Source organism: Barbus barbus, assembly GCF_936440315.1.
Source record: "Barbus barbus genome assembly, chromosome: 28".
In the NCBI taxonomy this organism is placed as follows: domain Eukaryota; kingdom Metazoa; phylum Chordata; class Actinopteri; order Cypriniformes; family Cyprinidae; genus Barbus; species Barbus barbus.
The window spans coordinates 13,847,361-13,864,076 of NC_136756.1; the positions used below are offsets into that span (position 1 = coordinate 13,847,361).

At 38.3% G+C, this 16,716-nt stretch overlaps 1 protein-coding gene across 1 annotated transcript in view; it reads left to right on the plus strand.

Annotated features, from left to right (window-relative positions):
* Positions 1-355: 355 nt before the first annotated feature.
* Positions 356-16,716, plus strand: part of LOC306847884 (LIM/homeobox protein LMX-1.2) — a 65,551-nt gene continuing 49,190 nt past the window's right edge. The window contains exons 1-3 of the mRNA XM_079382110.1: positions 356-633; positions 871-995; positions 1,915-2,101. Of these exons, the coding sequence (XP_079238236.1) occupies positions 926-995; positions 1,915-2,101 (257 nt within the window). The 5' untranslated portion in view covers positions 356-633; positions 871-925. The remainder of the gene's footprint in view (positions 634-870; positions 996-1,914; positions 2,102-16,716) is intronic.

Here is a 16,716-nt window from a genome sequence, read left to right on the forward strand (position 1 = left end):
TGAAATAATCAAAAACATGAATATATATATATATATATATGTATATATAAATAAATGTATGAATCTGTAGACTCACTTTCTTTCTTTCTTTCTTTCTTTCTTTCTTTCTTTCTTTCTTTCTTTCTTTCTTTCTTTCTTTAGGCCAAGCTTTTGTCTGAATTAGACTGTGTTTTTAGACTCATTTGTTTCACCACAATTTTCGTAACGTTGTTTACATCCTTGTGCGCCTCTAGTTTGGGAGGCAATGCGATTTTGGAGGCGGAACGCATTTAGTTCCACTCGGCAGAGTGCACGAGCACTGGCGCACCAATAGCATCCCTATGTCAGTCAATAGTTTGCAAAGTGACGCGACCAAAGGGGAGGTTGCTTTCTCTCAAGCCTATCTCAGTTTTGAGCTTTCTCAAGCTGCAGGGAGCCAAATGGAGCACTAATTTAAGAGTTAACGTTTAGACATCTCCTTTACGTTTTCGTGGATTTTACTAATTTCCTGTAAACTTTCTGCGGGACGAGACGACTTGTGCACGGTGTAGGAAAGGGAGGGTCTTCCCTTGCAGCTCGTGACAGCACTGCCGGGATACAAACTTTGCGCTTCGTGCAGAAAACCTCTAGACTGACCTGGCCATTAATTAACAGGTGATTTAATGCGTGTTTTAAGTTTTATAGTTACGTCTTGTTGTCCTTCTGTGTCAAGGTTTGATCGAGAGCAAATACTAATTTTGCAAGTGGCAATTGCAATGAAAAGTTTTCTTGAGCTGGCCATTTTAGCGACAAAGCCGTGAGATTGAGATTTCTGTAATGTTATGTGCTATAGTTTTGGGATTTGAAGCCTGGACAACTCTGACAAATGTGTTGTTGTGGATATTACAACAGGTCCCGAGTCAATAGGACGGCGCTTCCTTGCTGGTAACAGTGGGGATATTTAAAGATGTTGGACGGTATAAAAATCGAAGACCATCCGCTGCGGTCGGGACAGGCTACGCTTGGAGTTATGCTGGGTAAATGATTCATTGTCTTCAGTATTATAACCTACTATTGTGAACACGTATTCCTGTAATAAAAAGATTATTTCAGAGAATTTTATAATGCTGTTTTTATCGAGACGTACGCGAGAACCAAGGCTGGATCTGTGGCAGTCGAGCTGTGCAGGCGGCTGGGATGTATCCTCCTGTGTCATGCATTTTACCGGCCGGCCGCATATCAGTCGAATAATAAAGGCTGTTTCAAAGAGAAAATATCCTCAATACACAGCTGACGTATTTTAATTTTTTTCTTACATTTCATGAACAACGTAATGCATTTATTTCGATGCTTAAGTGTTGTCTTTTCTGGATACAAACCGTTATACTTATTTTTCATTCACACACCTACACAAATATTACGGCTGCTTCATTCTAACTAATAGGATATCTATATCGTCTAAATATTCGCGAAAAAAATAGGCCTACCGCAAAAAAATAAAAATAAAAATACAAACACGCACAAAAACAAGCAACAACAAAACACCTACACAATTCCATAATCTGTTTATTACATTTTTTATGGCTAACAATTTTGATTTCAAATGTTATAAACGTAGGCTACAAATATATTAGGCTATATTGCCAATTATTTTAGAATCACATTTACAAACTTTTTTGAGATTTAGTTTTGGCTGATAGTTTTAGCGTTATTTAAAATGTAAGCGTATATAATACTACTACTACTACTAATAAATCTGTGTGTTCGTGAATTGTCAGTTATTATTCACACGCCATTTGTCGTTTTTCTTCACCGTGTTATATTGGTTTATTTAATGAAGCCTAAAATTACCAAATTATATCATATCCACTTGTTCAATAGCCCATTTATGTATCCTTATTTTTAAAAATGTAGATGAAGTCAGAGTGTTATTAAAATGATGTATTTGCTCTCCAGGGACGGAGTGCCATCACCAGGCGGTGTGTGAGGGGTGCCAGCGGCCGATATCCGACCGCTTTCTGATGCGCGTCAACGAGTCTTCATGGCATGAGGAGTGTTTGCAATGCGCCGTGTGTCAACAACCGCTCACCACCAGCTGCTACTTCCGGGAGAGGAAACTTTACTGCAAACACGACTACCAACAGTAAGGGCATGGATTATTTGAAAGATATTATTGGTGTCACACGCACGCCAACTGTTCAACTGTGATCAAGCAAAGAAAGTGTCAAATCTTTCGTTTTTACGCACTAACACTCACAATATTTGCGTTCGTAAAGTTGAACTGAATGCTGGCGATGATGGTATGAATTTGTTGAAGTGGTCATCGTCTTAAAATTCTGTTGGTTTTACTGTCGTGACGCCAAGTGCACTGTGGTATTGACGAAGAATTGTCTTCATATTTATTAGGCATTTTAATATGCAATATATAGCCATAATTAATTTAGTTCCTGTGTTGTCTTGTCTTATTTCTAAACTGAGACGCGTCAGTCTTGTGATTTAGTGAGTGGTAGTTTGGCTTGATTTTTCATTTCAGTTTACGCTGCACTGGATCTTTTTTTTTTGGATCATACTTTGCAACTCAATGGCAGTCAAAATGAAGCGATTTCATTTAATTTAGTCTTTTCTTGGATCATTTGATCAGTCGAGGATGACATATTTATTTGATCACCTGTCGTACAGTAGGCCCATGTCCATTTAACGCAGATGGATGCTCATTTAATTTTAAGTTTATTTACATCATTTACATAAATGGTTAGAAATTGTTTAAGTGAGACATTTGGCATTAATTGTTATGACACACACACATAGGTTACATATTCATTTCAAATATTAAACGCACTATTGTTTTTTTTCTTTCTTTCTTTTAAATTATGCAATCTTGTTTTATCTTCTTTTATATTTTATTACTTTTATTTTATCTTTTTATTTAGCTAATTTATTATTATCAGACCTATTATATTACTGTTGTTGTTATTGTATTTTGCAATCGTGGGCCATTTCTATCGGTCTGTTGCAGAATGTTTCTGATTGAATTAACCCCTAACCATGCCATCATGAATGTACAAACGCTATAAGTGATGCAGATACAAAATGCATATTTTTAAACACCGTTTTAAGCAATTAAAATCTTCTCGAATCGCACTTCTTATTCCCCGGTTATAAAATCGTGTGTAGTCGTGGTATGGCATAGTCTGAATTTGCACAGTGGGTGGGTGCTGTGTCGATATTCACCCGGTCCTGAAGCTGTGAGTGGACCGCGGGGCGCCTTGTGTTGCATGTCTTCTCCACATGTATGTCACTACTTTTGCAAGCTTTTGTGTCAGGTGTTTTGAAATATCGCTCCCTCTCTCATGGTGATAACTGGGAGGTCCCTGTCCGACACCATGCAATAATTAAAGGGCCATATCTACCGTCTGACTTTAATAGTAACCAATTCTTTCAGCTTGACCGTGAAGAGTTAGTGTTAACAAAATTAATTTCATAGCTCTGGTCTTATATTCTATTGCCCTGGAGACAGCAGCTAGCGCTGAGGCAGGCCAAACATGTGAAAACGTTTTTCTTTTAGTATGGTATTATATTTAGGCTAGGCCTACATAACATATTTAAATGACTGATTGTTTACCTGTTGGTGGGAAACCTGTTATTCTTCCTTTTTTTTTTCTTTGCATTCACCACTTGCAATCTTTCTAAAGCCTTGTGAATGTCAATCAGGTAGCCTAGGCTATTAGGTTCGTGTAAATCATATTTTCCTGGTCTGATTTCCTTTTTTGCTCGCATTAAAAAACCTTGCATTTCATAAACAGCCGTTTCATTTCACACCTCTACTATGGGGGTCCTCTCACACATGCGCTACGCAAGTAGCTATGGCAGTAATATTTGTTTATTTATTTCGCAATGACGGGCCACTTAGTAGATGTAATTGGCACCTTTTTGACTTTTATGACGTTCATTTAGGTTGTACTTGTCAACCCCGCAAAGCGCCCGTGGCACGAAGTTGAAGCCTTTGGCCGTTTCTGGTGGAACTCCGCCTAATGACATACTAGCATCAATTGATTCATGCCCTATAATCATTAGAACCGTAAATCACAACATTGGGCAAACGTTCATATTCACAGTCACACCTCTCTGTCAGCTATTTACAGCACGAGCTTACCGGCGGGAATTTATAGCTTGTTTTGGCGCGGAAATTTCACCTCGCTGTTGCTCAAGAGTAACTTGGAATAACAGGCTTTCGTTATTAGAGGATTAGCTTTGGAATTACGATCTGCATATAATGTTCTTTAAATGGCTGAGCAGACCTTTGCGTTAGCGCCAATTAAAGACACAGGTTATGGAAATATAATTGTGTTTTCAAGCTATTAGTGGGAATTCTCTTTACTGTATTATACATGAATCAGAATTAATTGGAATTGCAACGCCACTTCCATGCAGCCTGTACTTTTTCTTTCTTTCTTTCTTTCTTTCTTTCTTTCTTTCTTTCTTTCTTTCTTTCTTTCTTTCTTTCTTTCTTTCCTAAAGATGAAAAAAAAAAAAAAGTTAACCCAAATAGACTATTGTAAATCGTCATTTATAAAGTAATTTAAAAACATTTACAAAATAGTCTGGAAAAACACCTTTTATCATCTTAAAATTATTTAATTCACGAAATAATAAATACTCAAAATGATCAGAATAGATTTGCTGCAGAGGAAAATAATGATTGTTGTTTCTAATGTCATGAAAATGTTAATAATGCACTTCCTCTAGATTAGAAGTTGTTTTCAGCAAAGATTTTGTTGTATGTGAGAGAGAGAGACAAAATGTTTCTTGCTGTTGTATCTAACTCATTGTTGTGATTTGAATTATTATCAAATAGACAACAGGATTTCTGTACCATGAGAGAAGTAGGTAAGGAGGGTTTCTGTGCACTCAGGGTTTGTGTGTGCATAGATAGATAGATAGATAGATAGATAGATAGATAGATATATAGATATATATATATAGATAGATAGATAGATAGATAGATAGATAGATAGATAGATAGATAGATATGCCTCAACTTCTTTATTCATTTTTGTTTGGTTAATGAAGTATATATTTCTGTATTATTCAAATGCTGAGTGTTCAAATGTTCTCGTCTGGCCTTTAGAGTCAGTGGAACCTGGCTCAAGTCTGTTGTTAGTCTTGGTCCAGGGATAATTTGCTTGAAGTAGGAAGTTGTGGATGATCCCCTGGTGTGCTGATAGTTCTATTTTAGCACCGTGGGGGCGTCCTCCTGCGATGTGTTGTTTTTTAATTAGCTCTGCTTTGCGAGCGGGATGCTGCATTCCCGCTGACATGAGTGGATTTTGGGCCTGGCAGTGTGTTTTCTACATGACTGGAGCCATACACCCTCCCAGTACACCCTGTCATTGTGTTTTTACCAAGAATGCCTTTACTCTCCATTTATTGTTTCAATTAAAATAACCTGTAGATCAGCATGATGATTTATTAATAATTTGTGATGTGTTTGAATACTTGTTTCGCTAGCTGTATAAATATAAAAATTTAAAAAGCAGTGTTTCAATGAACTTGTGAGAAAAGGTAGTACTCGCACGTTTAGAGAAGTGAGGCGGGTACTAATACTGCAGCATTCAGGGGTTTTTGCTTGCCGTGTTGAAGGCCCCGTAGCGCTCTGCTCTGGGATGAGGCCGAGCCTGAGCCAGCTTGTTCCTCTGCAAGGAAGTATTATGTTTTGTGTCAACATTAGCCCAGCCTCTCCTGGCAGCATTAAAATGATGCAATCATCTGTCATCTCATGACTATGCCACACACCCCCCACCACCAGACGTTTAAAGCTTTGACCTAACGGGATGTTATTCTGGTGTAGAGGGGAGCATTAGATGTCTGGGTTCTGCTTTTAAATTCACCAGTGGAATAGATTATTTAGTTTTCTCTGTGTGTCTCTCCTCTTATAGATGTGTGACCAGGGGCATCAGACAGGGGGTAATAATGGAACAGAGTAACAGGGGCCTTTTGCGAGAACGTGAACGTGACAACCCATAGCAAAGTCAGTGTACAGGGCCCAGAATTGCTTAATGTGCCAGCCAGAGCCAACTTTAAAGAGTATTTATTTTACTATTATAAATATAGGCTTTCCTATATAGCTCAAATAGTAGAGCATGGCGCTAGCAACGCCAAGGTCATGGGTTCGATTCAAGAGCTGAAAGCAAGAGCTGATGACTGTAACTTGAATGCAATGTAAGTCGTCTGCTAAATGCATAACTGGAAATGTAAATATAGTACTTGCAGAAGCTAACATTTCTTGAACCACTCTATATTATGAATGTGGGATTATGAAAATGTTGTCACAGCCACTAGTTTTCATTTATTTGCATTGACCTCAATGTTTTTGCTGACTCCAGCTTTATGTATGTATATATATATATATATATATATATATGTATGTATATGTATATATATATATATATATATATGTATGTATGTGTGTGTGTGTATGTATATATATATATATATATATGTATGTATATGTATGTATGTATATATATATATATATATATATATATATATATATATATGTATGTATATATATACACACACATACTAACACACACACATACACACTGTATGTACTGTTGTACTATTTATATAATGATAGCTAAGAATAAGCTTAAATAAGCAGATGTTACAAATATTCATATAAATCACCTAAAACTTATCTAATGAATAATTTTAAGCATCGGTTAATTATCCTGTATTAGATAATTAATGTTAAGTGTGTAGTTTCTTCGCCATTATAACATCAAAATGATTTGCATAAATAATGATAGGAGCACGCCCCCTTTTCATCCATTGGTTCGGCAAACAGATAACCCCGCCCCAATTGCAATTTAAGATGCATTTCTGAGTTGGACTGGTTCAGATGCTGAGCCACAGTGTTTATTTCAGGGGAATTAACTTACAATTTGGTTTACTTAGTTGTACACATAAACGGATATATCATTCACTATGCAAATAAAAAGATTCTTTCTGTTTTAGCATAATATTAAGAAGCCATAAGCACGAAATCTTTCCATCATTCCTCTCTAATGTTGCTGTAGGCTCTTTTCTTGTCTCTTTTCCACAGTGTTCTAAACATAATGATGAAGCTCAGTGTCTCCACAGTGTTATTCCTATACAGGCTTTTCACAGATATGCTAGAAAACACTGGCACTGGGATGGCAAGTGGTGCCACGGGGCATGTGGCTCGCCCACGGCCCCTTATCACACCCACCTAACACATTCTACCTGGGCATGAAGACATTTTGCAAGTGGGTTTATCTCAAAACAAGAATCTTGAGTTTGCAAATGAAAGCTAAGCAGAAAAAAAAGAATTTGTAAATGCAAAAACAACAGCAACATAATCCAGTGATATAACAATTATTGGTTTCTTTCAAAGTCTCCACATCCTCCAAAATAATCCTGGACTATTAAGATGTCTTGTGAGAGTGTTTCAACTGTCTTGTCATAGACAAGAAGATTTAAGCTTGGCGCATGTCTTAGATGCAAGTTATGAGGATGATAATCAAATCTCATCTTGGACTTCTCAGACTCTTTCTCTTCCTCTCTTTCTTTGTCATATCCTAATGAGATTAGCCTCCCAACCGCCATAGTACTAGCTGATTTGAATGACAGGTCTGCTCCGCTATCCAAGGCTATCTTACTAAGCTCTTCGCTGGCATTGTCTTGAATGGAGGGACTGACGGAAGCTGTGTACCCTAATCCTCTTATTTGTGTCAGAGGGAGAAAAGAGGGAAGAATGAGGTGGAATGGGACAGTGCTTTGGAATGGCACCACTGCCACCTCCTCCCTCCGAAACCTCTCTCACAGCCAAGTGAGCATGAGAGGGATCTTATGAGGCTCAGGCACAGTCACACACACACATTAGGCAGTTTGCTCCCTCCATTTAACCCTTGTTCTGAAGGCATTTTCATAAAATAAAAAGCCCTTGATGGTGGAAAAGTATAATGAGTAGCAATTTGGAATTTTGGCAGGTGCACCATTGGATATTCCACCAAAAATGGAAGATTCTGTCATAATTTACTCACCCTCATGTGGATACAAACCTGACTTTCTTTAAATTGATTCTTTAAGAACTTTGTTTGGACCCCAGTGTTGTTCCACAAATTTAAAGAAAATCTCGGTTACACTTTAATTTAAGGTGTCCTTGTTAGTGTGTAATTATACATTTAAGTACTGAGTAATATTAATTAACTACATTTACTTAAAGGGTTTGGCTTAGGGTTACTTGAATGTAATTATGCATATTTTATTCCCAGAATGAGAATTCTGTTATTGTTATTGTTATTACAATAGTAAGTACATGCAACATGCGTAACAAGGACACCTTAAAATAAAGTGTTACAAAAATCACACGCTTGGTACCACATGAGGTTGAGTAAATGATGACAGAATATAAATTTTGGAGTCAACTTTAAATTTGAAAACATGCCTCACCATGTTTGGGTCCTATATTACAGTGTTTTAAGGGTCACTTGAAAGAATGACTTTTACTGGTTCTTGCTGGATGCTTTGTGGTCTTTTGTGCCCACTCAGTTTTCCTTCACGTGGAATAAGCTTTCTCCGGGTCAGACCCTCCAGGAGCTAGAGGTAATCTGTCTTCAGCTGGAGCTCCCACAGTTCTTTATTTACTCATTCAACTAGTTGGAAGTGTGTTAGACTCCAGATCAGATGCTCTGAAACCAATCTGATTACCTCAACCAGCCAATTACCTTCCTCTTCACAACCACAGTTCTAAAGCTCCGCATTCTGATATTTCTTCAATTTCATTATAAAGGAAAAGAGAAGAACAGCAGTTGAAATGTTCTTGAGTGTTGCCATATTACTTGTATGGTCCTTTTAGGAAAATTAAACAGTTACTCTGGTAAGCAATTGAATTCTTACAATTTAGCACATCCTGGTGTTTGCAGTGAACAATATTACAGCTGCAATATTTTAAGTGGTTGTAACATTAAACAGTGTTGATGGAATTGTAAGTTTAGATTTTTTTCAATATCAAATATTAGAAGTCAGCCTCAGTTTTCATGAGAAGAATCCTAAACTTGTTCTACAAGCAGATATGTTAAATAAAATGCATGTTTAAACGTAGAATTTAAAGTAAGTGTTTTTATAAAATTATAAAACTTCATATTTTTAAATCCTTCAAAAATTTACCCTATTAACTTCCATTGTAAATGCCTCATTATAAGCTTCTGCTCAAAACCAAGAAAACCTAGGCTGATTGCTAAAACTGTGAAATCATATACCTCTTAAATGTCTTGTACATGATAATATGAGTTATACATATGTGACCCTGGACCACAAAACCAGTCATAAGTCACACGGGTATATTTGTAGCAATAGCCAAAAATACATTGTATGGATCAAAATGATCGATGTTTCTTTTATGCCAAAAATCATTAGAATATTAAGTAAAGATCATGTTCCATGAAGATATTTTGTAAAATACCTACCGTTAATATATTAAAACGTAATTTTTGATTAGTAATATGCATTGCTAAGAACTTAATTTGGACAACTTCAAAAGCGATTTTCTCAATATTATCATTACTTTTTTTTTTTTTTGTACTCTCAGATTCCAGATTTTGAAATAGTTGCATCTCAGCCAAATATTGTCCCATCCTAAACCATACATCAGTGGAAAGCTTATTCATTCAGCTTCCAGATGATGTATAAATCTCCATTTAAAAAAATAAATTACCCTTATGGTTTTGTGGTCCATGGTCACTTATGCGTGTGTGTGCTTCATTGGTATATGAAAATTAAATGGCTTCATTCTGTTGTGCATCAAATCGAGTGTGTCAATGCTCAGTGTGTGTATCCGGGACAAAATCCTGAACATTGCGGTCTAAATATTCCTCATCTCCCTCCCAGGAGGGAGAAGCAGAAGACAGGTTAAAGTAAACTGAAAAAATCAGCGTTCTGACCAGCAAGACCTTCTGTTTCCCCACCCACGGTCCTGATCTTCTATCGTTATGGGGATCGCTGCTGATCGGCCCATCGCTGATTGGACCAAGGAAAACAAACGTGAGCAGGAGATGGTGGGGATCGTATTTCCATACCTCCATGGGACTGCGAGCCCCCTGCAAGCAGCTAAAATGATTTGTGCTGGAGGTCAAAAGACCCATGGCGGCTTCAAAAAGTGGAGAGTGGAAATATTTGGATGTTAGGCGGAGTCAATAGAACTGTGCACAGTGATGGAGAATGGAATGAAAGAAGAAGTTGAGACAGGAAAAAAAAGATTTGAGTAAGCAGCTAACTGGATTGCAGATGTTTAAAATGTTTATATTCTTCTGTCAGTCGATTCAGTGGAGTTAAACACAAAGCCACAGCAGTGTAAACACAATTGGCTTTAATTTTATAGTCATAGAAATTAAAGGAATATTCAGGGTTCAGTGCAAGTTAAGATCGATCAACAGCATTTGTGGCATAATGTTGATTACAACAAAGCCGCTTGTCCCTGCTTTTCTTAAAGAAAACAAAAGCTGAATTCAAAATTGAATTTATTGAACCCAGAATATTATGTTACTAGAAAAAGAACAGATCTTTGTTGTTGTTGTTTGTTTTTTATCATCATTTTTACAGTTTTATTTTAGAGAAGGTTTCAACAGAGATCTCTGTGATGTCATTTTTAGGTCAGGCCTCATCTTGCTTTTTTACAAAGAGATGCCACCTTTGTGAGGAAAAAAAAAACAGCAACAATTCGTGAAAGTACGATACTGATCGTCTGTGCCTTTTTCCCTCCTTTCTCTCCCTCTCTCCGCTGTATTTCCATGTCTCTCCTGGCTGGATGCTAATATTTCTCTGAAAAGAGCCACAATACATCTTCCTGGGAATTTCCACCACTCGTAAGTGCAGCAAAATGATCTGCTAGTCTGAAAAAAAAAAGAAAGGTGGATGAGGGAATGAAATATTGAGGGTTTCTGAAAATCCAATAAAGGAAAATGATTTATTTCACAGTGCCATTTTAATGAAGATTCATGTGTTTTTGTTTACATACGAGCGACGCCAAAAAACCTAAAATATTGGCTGATTAATATCGAGATATTACGTGTTCTTTGTTTTTGTGTCAGACAATGCATCCTCTTTATTCTGTTCTACCTTGTGAATGCTGTTGTTTTGATAGTACACTTTTTACCAGTCATCTCGATGCCCATCCTTTTTGGCAGAAGTCATAACCACAAACACAAACATGCTGTTCAGACATAATAGTGTTTCGAAGAAACATTGAACCTTAGAATTGCTTATTCAGCGGTAAGGACTGAATGAGAAACAAAGCTAAACTCACATATGCTGAATAGATAGTCCTGACTTTTGCATATTTCGCCCCTAAAAAGAGTCAAACATTTCTGTTATGGCCTCAAACATGTTTCACATCAATCTCAGACCAATCCATCTCTTCTCCTGGCTTCCCTGCTTCTGTTGTTTTTTCTTGGGAGTGAGTGAGTAAGTCTATTCCCCCCCTCCCAAGGTGGGCGTCTGTCTGTTGTCAGGCGTGAGGAGCGGCCCCTGCCCCTGCAGTTAGCAGGGGGAAAGCGATCCTGACCCCCGGCCCAGAACATGAAACCAGAGCCGGTGTGTGGCGCTTGGTGCTCAGCTGGAGAGGCGGCAGAGCACTGACCTCCAGCTCCACATCACACCGTGCGCCAGACTCTCCTCTGCTCTCCTTCTTCAACTCTGTAGTGGTGGGACACGGTGCCAAACCACCTGAGGGCAAATCCTGAATGCCTCACATGCTCAAAAACATCTCCATCTGTGAGATAAACAGTCTGCTGCAATCCAAACAATTTGCTGTCACATTCATCCTTGTTTGCATAAGTACTCTTTACAAGAGTTAAAAGGATTAAAAGAGAGTATTATATTATAAATGTCTAGAATAATACTATACTAGACTCTTTAATTGGCTAATGTCCTTTCTTATTGGTCGTAAGGCTATGGGCTGGTGTTTTAATTTTTGTGTGTGGTATCTGTGACAAAACATTCATAAAACATCTCAATAATGATTTATTTCTCAACTTTCTGACAAATATCCAGGGTCCAGATCCAGATCCGACTGTTCTTTTGAGCTGTGATGATTTACCAAACCAGTTTCATAATTTATTGATAAATTCTTATCTGATGGTGGATATTACTAAATGCTGACATGAGAAACATTTTACTTGTCATCATGTTTTTTGTTTTCTGTTCAAAACTAGCGATGTCGATTCTTGGATGTCTGTTCTTCTGAACGAATAGGACAAACTGATGAATCGGTTCGTGACTCTGTCTGAATGACTCAGACAGCTCACTCACTGAGTCATTTGGTGCAGCTTTGACTCAGTAAAACAATGTGATACCCAAAAAATGGAAAATGAAGAAAAAAAACATTGGATTGAGTGGAATATTTATCTGCAATCCTTTGAAAATGCTCTCATTTTGTAGCAACAAAAAAGGTAGGTTCAGTTTCAAAAAACAGTAGGTTCAGCACCTGCAATGTGAAAATTGGATGTGCAAGGAATACCACAATGACCAATACCACAATGTTTATTTCCAGCACCATGGTATTACCATCTGATTCCGTCACTTTACCATGGTACTGCTACAACAGGCTACTTTTCTGAAAAGTACTTTTGAATTAGGGCAGTGTCTTGTGAATACGTCTTTTAGAAAAGACTGTGTGTGACTCTGAACCTTTTTATTTAGCTGTTTTGTGTTCTGTTCTAATATTTTGCCATTTCCTACCTCTCCCCTCTTTCTTTTAATCTGTGTGATATGTTTTACCTATCAGCAGAAGAACCAGTTCAGATTCGTAGTTTTGCTTCAGGTTCTGAATTTTTCACCGGACATCAAGTGGCAGAGTACCACAATTGCTAATGGTGCAAAAGTCAACAAAAATTTTCTTAAAAGCAAACTTTTTTGCATTTGTTTAAAATTAGTTTTGATGTATTAGAATAGACTTGCAACACATTTTTGGATCACAAACCAACAGAATAACTGGTCTGGGTAAGATGCTCTCCCAACCAATTTAAATACCATTAACAAAGCAAAATCAAAGCAAGGACCGTATCATAGCTTTCATAAGAGAGCCCTGCAAACATATTGTCCATAACGTTGGACCCAGTGATGTAAGTGGAGAAGTACAAATGATCTGCTCTGACGTGTTAAGTGATTTAGTGTTATGATATCAAATGGAGCATGAAGGCTTGGACAGAGGTTTATGATTTCACTTCTGTATCTCTTTCATTGCTCTTTCCTGTCGTTATTTCCCAGTCTCAAAGCAGCTGTCTGTCACTCACACGTGGGCTGTATTTGCATACAGTTGCTGAGTTGTCTTTGTACGTGACTACACAGGATCATGTGATGAACAAAAGTGGATATGCTCACCAGTAAATCCTAACTAGTTTTGCTTTGGGATGCAGAATTGTGGCAAATTTTGATTGTTTGTATGTCCTTTGGGAAAAGTGCTATTTTTATTACTATTTACTTTTCGCATTTTTTTTTTCCTACCCTGTTGTCCGCAACAAACCCCCAACCTCATTTTGAAAAATACCACCGTATACCATGCAGTGCTCACACACGGACACAGTGGCATTGCGCTGTGGGTTTTTGCCTTTTTAACAAAGTGACTACGCATGGTGGCGTATTCGTTTCATGGTTTTCAAATAGAGTCGACGTTTTAGTATCTGACAGGCTGCAGAGCTTTTTGAAGAACTGATGTTCAGTTTATTCGCAGTGGAAGGGCAGCTGCTGTATCTTCTCAACATTCTGGCCTGATCCACCAGTTACACGCTTGCAGGCACGCACATACGCACCACACATCTGCATCCCACATGCTTAGATACACGCGTACACATGTTGTCGGATTTGAGACTATAATCAGATTAATTGGTCCATCTTTCCTTGGAAACCGAACATACATTGTACGTTAAAGCATTTTTTTTTACAAGAGCCATATCGATGTAACATTAACCAGAAGCCGTGCTTGGAGTGTGGGGTCAGAGGGAGACTTGAGGGCCCCTGACATGACATCCTAATGAAATAAAGACTGCAGAAAGAGAGCGAACGCAAGAGAACCACTCAGAATTAGCTATTAGGAGAGAAGAATGATTCCTTTTCTCCGTACTGTGCTCACAAATTATACCCCTAAAAGCGTTTTCTACCTTTTTTGTTTTTAAAAATGTTAACTTTTACCTCAGATGTTATGTCTCCCCATTTGAGAAACATGAGTAAAAATCAGTCATGGCCCCATGAGGGAACCCGAACATTAGTTGAAGTATGTTTCTAATCCTTATTAACATTCTCCAAAGTCATGCATGAAATATGTTTTGTGCCACACTACGCACCATGTGTTTTTCTTTTTCTCCACAAGTATTTTTCAAACAGAGATCCACTACACACACTGCTGTGCATTATTTTATTATAGGGTTGAAGCTCACCGCAGCTCTGAGAGTTTAAGAGAAGGAAAAACTGGCCTTGATTTTCCACCATGGTTCGTTCGCTTTGTCCAACGCTTCTTTCTGCTCAATTGTTATTTTGTAGTGATGTCATCAGTGCAGGTACAACATGACGTATTATTCACAAGCAGTCTGTTGTTCAGACAGACCTTGCATTACTCCAGCGAATGTTTTCTCGATACCGACCTCTCCTCATTCTCCGAGGCTGTATTTCTCTCCGTGGGAGACGTGAGCAGCTGCGAATAAAGCTCTTTTGCCAGCCATCGGATGAACCTCAGCAGACATTTGTCAAGGATTATGAGAGAAGTTTCTTTTTTTCATAATTGAAATGTTACGTACTTCTGACCAGTGAGAGAAAGACAAGTGAGCAGCTTGAGAGCCAAACAAGAAGAGTTTGTGGACTCTTAGCCGGAGCTCACGTAGTGTATCTGAAAAACACGTCTAGTTATGCAGAATTTGAAGATGTGGTCTTTTAGTTCTATGTTGTACGTAACGAGGAAGAAAGGAGGGAAAGGAAGAGAAAGAAATACAGTGAGCGATTTCTGAAGGCAGCATTAACACAGGGTTCTGTAGTATTAAAAGAGATTTACACCACAATGTTTTAAAGCAGTTTTCTTTAGCTCACCAGCTCCTCTTTTACAGATATTTCAAGGAAGCTATAAAAGTGAACCGACAACTAGAGCAGAATCCCTGACACAGCAATGGAGATCAGCCCTCAAGCCATACTGCATCTGAGACCCAACAACTATTGGGGCCCTTGGGATTGAGTTCAACTGCAGTTGGTGAAAGTCAGAGCAAGAGAAATAAGTAAGCAACACATGCTCTAAGGTTTCGCGTGACTTCGTTAGGATATGTTTTTGCTTGCAGTCAGGATTGTATGTTTCCTCATGATACCTGTACTTCTATTTTTCTGCTGGAAGGCCCTGTTTGTGACCCAAATATATCGGTGTTGTCTGTTTCCCATGCGGTTCTTTTGAAGCATGGGGTCTGCGTGGTCCAGAACGCCTCTGCTCTGTGTCAGATGTCGTACTCCCCTCTGGGCTGACCAACAGGCTCTCTTTGCACCCTGATGTGCCCATAACATTTAACGGTGCTTTGGCAACCCCGAATGGAAATTCTTACTTGGCCTCTGCAATCAGTGTTCATTTCTTCTCTGGTTGCATTTGCATTTCTGTTTCCTTCGTTATTATTTAATTAGTTATTTAACCCTGAGTCTTTGATATCTGTGAGGATGAAGACCTCAATGGAAAATTGGTGGAGAAACCTACATCTTCTCACAGGAGTGCATGTAGGGGCAGGAGTTTGTCCAGGGTTAGGGTTAATAGGTGTCTTTTGAGAGTAGTATAAGAGGAAAGTGGCAGTATTTGCACATTTTGAACACGTTGAATGATATACTTTTTCTTTACAGAGAAGACAGTTGTTGCACATGCACAATGTCAAGACTTATTGTAGTTCAATTAACAATGCTGGGCGTAGCTCAGCTGTTGTTGTTTTTTTCTTCTCATTCCAGAGAGCAAAAGTGTATATTGAAGCGCTATAAACAGTCGTGACATGGGATTTAGAATGTTTAAAGTATTTTAATTTACCTCAAAAACATCCTGTACAATTCCCTCATTACCCATAAATCAGTACTTTATCCATGGTCCTTTAATGACTATGCTTGTATCTTGATTATATTCCAGAGATGTGGACACCAGAGACTGATTTCTGTTACGTGCACATTCTTTATCTTGGTTTTCGTGTCTCGGCTGTCCTCATCGAGATGGACACTCGCCCTGTGGCAACAAACCACCAGAGGCCTGTAGGTAATTGCACAAGTGGTTGATATTTCAAAGCTTGCGCTCACTCGTTGTCCTCCAAATGCATTTAGGTGCTAGACTGGGAGCGTGTAACCTATTCTTAAGATATTTCAGATAGAAACGATGTCATTTTCCAGAGGTTGCATGAGTGTAGATGTCCGTTTCATCCTTGAGATTTGTGATTCTAGGGACGTCCATGCAGATGCATTGCATCAAGCCCAGGATGCACTAAAAGTGTCCTTCGTGTGTAGCTGTTTATGTAGAAGGTTAATAAGACCCACAGGATCAAAGAAAAGCAGGAAAAAAAACGGCATAGAAGGGAACAGGAAAAATAAATATAGAGGGCATGTTTTTTCTTACTCTTTATTTTTTTGTTGTCAACACTGTTAATCATGTTAGCATCGGCTTTACAGCTCCTCCCACGGCGGGGGCTCATGCTGTGGAGGGTTGCCCGTTATTTTAATTCGTTATTTTTATTACCGTGAAGA